This window comes from Gekko japonicus, unplaced genomic scaffold, assembly GCF_001447785.1.
Source record: "Gekko japonicus isolate JY-2015 unplaced genomic scaffold, Gekko_japonicus_V1.1 scaffold1306, whole genome shotgun sequence".
NCBI lineage: Eukaryota > Metazoa > Chordata > Lepidosauria > Squamata > Gekkonidae > Gekko > Gekko japonicus.
The window spans coordinates 368,209-374,064 of record NW_015165278.1 but is presented as its reverse complement, the minus strand read 5'-3'; the positions used below and the strand labels follow the sequence as shown (position 1 = coordinate 374,064).

General features: G+C 47.1%; 1 protein-coding gene across 1 annotated transcript in view; it reads left to right on the top strand.

Moving 5' to 3' along the window:
• The first annotated feature begins 2,689 nt into the window (after positions 1-2,689).
• The window catches only part of MED17 (mediator complex subunit 17), a 20,284-nt gene continuing 17,117 nt past the window's right edge, over positions 2,690-5,856 (top strand). The window contains exons 1-2 of the mRNA XM_015410278.1: positions 2,690-2,939; positions 4,830-4,996. Of these exons, the coding sequence (XP_015265764.1) occupies positions 2,690-2,939; positions 4,830-4,996 (417 nt within the window). The remainder of the gene's footprint in view (positions 2,940-4,829; positions 4,997-5,856) is intronic.

Below are 5,856 nucleotides of genomic sequence, written 5' to 3'. Positions count from 1 at the left end.
GAGGTAAGTTAGGCTGAGAGTGTGTGGCTGCGTCACCTGCAAGCTTCCATGGTAGAGTGTGGATTTGAACTTGGGTCTCCCAGGTCCTAGTCCAACACTAACCACTACACCACACTGGCTTTCTGGTGGGCCAACGGACAGAGCATAGAAGCCAAGGCCTTTCCTTGATACTGCCTCCTCACACTGGGTTTGAGAGGTTTACTGCCTCTAAATATGAAGGTTTCCTTTCATCACCATGACTAATACAGTGTTAACAGTGTTCATTTGTATGCATTATGTTTGTGTAATGTGTAATACTAATGCATTGTTGAACAAGTGATGTTCCCTTCGATCCTCAAGACCAGTAGCCACTGATGGACCTATCCTCCACACATCTGACTAATCATTCTGTAAAGTCTTCTTATGCCGCTAGTCGTCATTACACCCAACCACACAACATCCACAATGTAATTACTCATTAAGTGAAACACTGCCTTTCCTCTGTCGTCAGCCTGTTATCCATTAACTTCATCAGATGCTCCTCGGTTCTAGTTTCATGAGAGAGGGAGAAGAAACACAAGGCCAGAAAGGAGGATACGACATCCTTGTTTTCTATAGTCATGCCTGTCTCCAGCGTTTTTCAGAGATGACATTTTCCCTGTTCAGATGACCCAAATGTGCCTTGTATTCACAATGTGTCTGTTATCATATTGTTTTGCCTGTGTTGATTTAGGCAACACTGATTGTTCAGTATCCTGTTAGGTTTGCATCACAGGTGGAAGCAAAAATAAATAAATATAACATCAATTAACCTTTTTTTGCAACTATGAGGTATTTTTCTAACAGTAATGCAACATTAGTTGCTGTAGATTTTCTGGGATGTGTGGCTGTGGTCTTGGCATTGTACAACCTGATGTTTCACCAGTAACTGTGACTGGCATCCTCAGAGGTATAAACAGAAAGATGGAATACTCTCTGTGTCACAGTGAGAAGAAAATGGTAGGCAGTAATGCAACAGTTCAACAGTCTGATTATCAAAATAAAACTGGTTTGAAATTTAAGGGGTTCTTTTCCTATCCTTTGTTTCACCCCTTGAAAGCGATCTCAGGTAACTTAAAGATTCAATGCTAGCTATAGCCTTGACTCACATTTAAACCCAATTGGATACACAGAATTGCATCTTCTATAACCTACTGTCAAGCAAGAATCAATACCAATGAAACAATGTAAACAAAGAGAGGTGATAGAAGATTCTGTGCTCATTCTTTAGAGTGTGGGTTGAAAACCCTTTAGGCACCATTTTGGGAGTATTGGGGGGGGGGGTTGGTCACTGTCCAAAATTGCAACTGAAGTGCTTTGGATTTTGACATTGCCAAATATGTTCTTTGTAGCCTTTCTCACTGACTCAAGGAAGAGGACAACAACACTATTTAATACAATAAACAGTTTGATAATCCCCCTCCCCCCAACATTAAAACTACATTCCTGTTCTAGGGTCTTGCCGACCTGGGTTTGAATCCCGGCTGTTGACACGGGCTCTTGTAGGGTGATTTTAAGCCATTCATATTCTCTCAGCCTAGCCTACTTAACAGGCTTGTTAAGAGGATAAAATGGAAAAGGGAGAGCTATGTGTGAGAGAAAAATGTATTAGATGGGAACTTGCTACCTATGAAAAAGAGGGGGGTCCTCACTTAAACTAGGTGCATTATATTTTAGTCACCTCTGCTCAATAAAAACTATGCAGTGTTTTAGAAAAGCATCTGGGATAGTTTTCTCCTGTCAGAAACTGGAGGCAGAACTCCTGGCTGTCACCAAATTAAGTCAGCATCTTATGCTCTCTTACCTGGGAGCCGGTCAGGCCCCTGAACTGTGGGTCTGGCTTTCAAGTAAACATCTAGGCTTGAGCTGCACAGTTTGCAGCCTCTTCTTTCTTGCCTACCAGCCCTTGCAACGGGGGCGGGGCGGGGGGGGGGGGAGCATGGAAAGCAAACGCAGACGCGCCAAAAAAAGAAGTCAGCAACGGCTGAAAACCGCAGAGCTAATTGCAGCTGCAGTGCACAAAAGTGAACCTCTAGGCTTTTCGTACCCAGACCTGGATAGCCCTAGCTAGCCTGATCTGGTCAGATCTCGGAAGCTAAGTAGCGTTGATCCTGCTCAGTATTTGGATGGGAGACCACCAAGGAATTCCAGGGTTGCTAGGTAGTGACAAGCCATCCCTGTTCGTCTCTCGCCTTGAAAAGGGCTGCTTTAGAACAAAGTCTGAGTCCAGCAGCACCTTTTAAGACCAGCAACATTTAAACCCGGATACAGGCTTTCGTGCGCATGCGCCCTTTACGTCACCTGCAACTTGCCTGGGGGGGGAGTTCCCTCCTGCCGTTCTGTCCCCGCCCCCTTTGTATCCCGAGCTCTTACGAAAACACCCGAACGATTAAACTCACATTCTCGGCTGCCACCAGGGGTCGCGCAGAGCGTAGTTCTTCCCGGGCTTCCCTCGTACCATTCTATCCCCGCCCAGTCTTGTGTCCGGAACTTCTCCGGAAAGACCCGAGCACACCCCGCCCTGAGAGGCAGATGGGCCTCTCCCCTTTAGGGACACCGTACTCCCGACACGCATGCTCATCGAGGGCCTGCCGGTTAGCCCCACATTTTCGTGGAGGAGGAGGACCGGGACGGCGGCGGTGGGGGAGCGCGTCCCCCTGAGGCGGCGAAGATGTCGGGGGTGCCGTCGGTCCGGATCAGCATCGAGTCGGCCAGCGAGAAGCATGTGCAGGAGGTGGGGCTGGACGGGAGCGAGACCTACCTGCAGCCCCTGTCCATGTCGCAGAACCTGGCCCGGCTGGCGCAGCGCATCGACTTCAGCCAGGGCAGCTCCGGCTCCGAAGAGGACGAGCCCAGCCCGGGCGGCGGCGGGGGGCGAGAGTGGCCTGGCGCCGGGGGCGAGAACGACGAGGAGGAGGAAGGTGAGGGGCGGCGGCAGAGGGAGGCTCGGGAGTGGAGCTTCTGCTTGGCACGCGGGAAGTCCCAGATCTGGTCGGGTCAAGTAGTGGGGATGTGTGAAAGACCTCTTCCTCCTGAGAGGCTGGGAAGCTGCTGCCGGTCAGAGCAGGCGATGCTGGTCCTGGTAGATAGGTTCAGGTAAGTAGCCGTGTTGGAGCAGCAGAACAAAGTTGAAGTCCAGTGGCCCCTTTAAGACCAACAAAGTTTAATTCTGGGTATAAGCTTCCGCGTGCAGAAGAATAAGTCTGCATGCACACGGAAAGCAAGCTTATACCAGGAGCAAAAGTTGGTTGTGTCTGAAAGGTGTCACAGGACTCAAAAGTCCCCAGACACTACGCTGAACCTCTCTGGGGACTGCCTCCGGGTGCCAGCCCCTCAAGAGGCTTGGGGGGTGGCAACTTAGGAAAGGGCCTTTTCAGTGGTGGGCATCTTTGGAACAGCCTTCCTGCTGCAGCCCACCGGGCGCCAGATTTGCCATCTTTTTGTTTCCAGGTTAAGACAGCCCTCTTTGGGGAGGCCTTTAAAGACCTCCCTGGTTAGGCAGGAGTCCAATCTATTGTATTTTATTGTTTTATATTTGCTGTAAACCCCCCAGAGAGCTTCAGCTGTGGGTAGTATAGAAATGAAAAAAATAATAATAACAATAACACTACTACTACTAATAATAATAATATGTTACCTTGGTAGATAGTTTGATTGAGCAGAAGGCAGCTTCACGTGTTCATTGTCTGCATTTGAATGCAGAAGGTCTCCAGCATCCCCAGTAAAAAAGGTTACTTAGAAAATTATGGCTGTGGTCATGCACACTAAATAATCCACTTTCAGTGCACTTTCAAACTGGATTTTGCCAGTTCACACAGTAAAAATCCAGTTGGAAAATGGATTGAAAGTGGATTATTGAGTGTGTGTGATTGCATGCTATGTGAAAAACTTCTGCTTAAGACCTTGCACAGCTGCTGCCAGTCAGAGAGGACAGTAGTGACGAAGGACTGGTGCTCTGACCCATATATAGGGCAGCTTTGTGTATGTGTTCAGTTTTGGGGGAGTAACCTTTCCGCCCAACCTTCCCATTCAAAAGGCATCATGATTCAAAGTGAGATGTCTGGTACCAAGGCAAAAAGTACCAGGTAACATGCTCAAGTTAGCTTTGGTACACTGAATTATAGGAGCCCTGCATACACATTAGAGTGAGTGTGAATGTGCCAGTCAGAGAGGACAGTAGTGACGAAGGACTGGTGCTCTGACCCATATATAGGGCAGCTTTGTGTATGTGTTCAGTTGGGGGGGGGGTAACCTTTCCCCCCAACCTTCCCATTCAAAAGGCATCACGATTCAAAGTGAGATTTCTGGTACCAAGACAAAAAGTACCAGGTGACATGCTCAAGTTAGCTTTGGTACACTGAATTATAGGAGCCCTGCATACACATTAGAGTGAGTGTGAATGCATCCTACATGTATGGGGACACATGTGCTTATAAGAGCCACTCCAAAAAAATCACTTTAAAAATAAAATCAGGATCTAGTACCTGATTTGGGGGTTTAAATCATGTGAGCTGAATTAACTCAGCACACATACAAAGAAAAATCATGCATACATGGGGTATATACATATTCCCTGTAACATGTATGAACTTATGTAATATGACACACATATTCAGGTAATGGTGATCAAGGAGTAGACGCCCCATCCACTTAGTCACAGAAAAGGAAATGGAGCAAGGGGTGAAATGCTGCACTCTCCAACATTCCTTCTGCTGTACCTGGTGGAAAAGGATAACTCTGCTCCAGTAACAGCAACAATAATTTCATCTTTGCAGTCTTCACTGTGTTTCTCCTTTGTTTGCCTTCCTTAGGTTTGGTCAAGTTTCAGCCTTCTCTCTGGCCTTGGGATTCAGTGAGGAATAACTTGAGAAGCGCCTTGACTGAGATGTGCGTGCTCTATGACGTCCTCAGCATTGTCAAAGATAAAAAGTTTATGACTCTGGATCCAGTTGTGCAAGAGTCAATACCCCAGAAGCAGGTACAGTGTACTCTCTTGGCTTTTTCTGTTCAAAGAACTGTTGAAAATAAGTTCAAGTGTGATTTATGCAGGAAACCTAGGTCTTGATTCATTCCTGGTGGATGCATTGTCTTGAGTTTCATGCTTTGTCTTGAGACTGCTGAATTGCAATTGATAATGAAGCTCAAGAAAATGCATCCACCTGGATTGAATCAAGACCTAGGTTTCCTTTCTCATTACCAATGCTGATTTCTCCATGCCTATTACCCCTCTGCATATCTCACCTAAATCCAATCATGCCTGCTATTCTTATTCACCTGTTATTGTCATTTGCCTGCTAATGTCATTCGGCATCTGAAATCACTCCACTTTTCAGCAAATAGGACAGATGGACTCGCATTCTAGCTGTATCTGAAGAACATAAGAACATAAGAGACGCCAATGTTGGATCAGGCCAAAGGCCCATCCAGTCCAACACTCTGTGTCACACAGTGACCAGAAATACCAGTGCCATCGGGAGGTCCACCAGTGGGGCCAGGGCATTAGAAGCCCTCCCACTGTTGACCCCCCCCCCAATCACCAAGAAGACAGAGCATCACTTGCCCCGGAGTCCCTATCTATACCTTGTGGCTAATAGCCACTGATGGACCTCTGCTCCATATCTATATATCTAATTTCCAACAGAGGGCGCCGTGCGGATACTTATTTTTGCAGATCTGGGGGACATGGAGGGTCAACAGATATTCCTGCACACTTGGGGTACTCCCCAGGTGTGCACAAAAATCTGACATCTTTTAAAAAATATAGGGGGGAAACTTAAATCCTCCCCAAAGTAAACCGCGTTCTGAGCGCATGCGTAGGAAATGGATTTACCGCTGGGA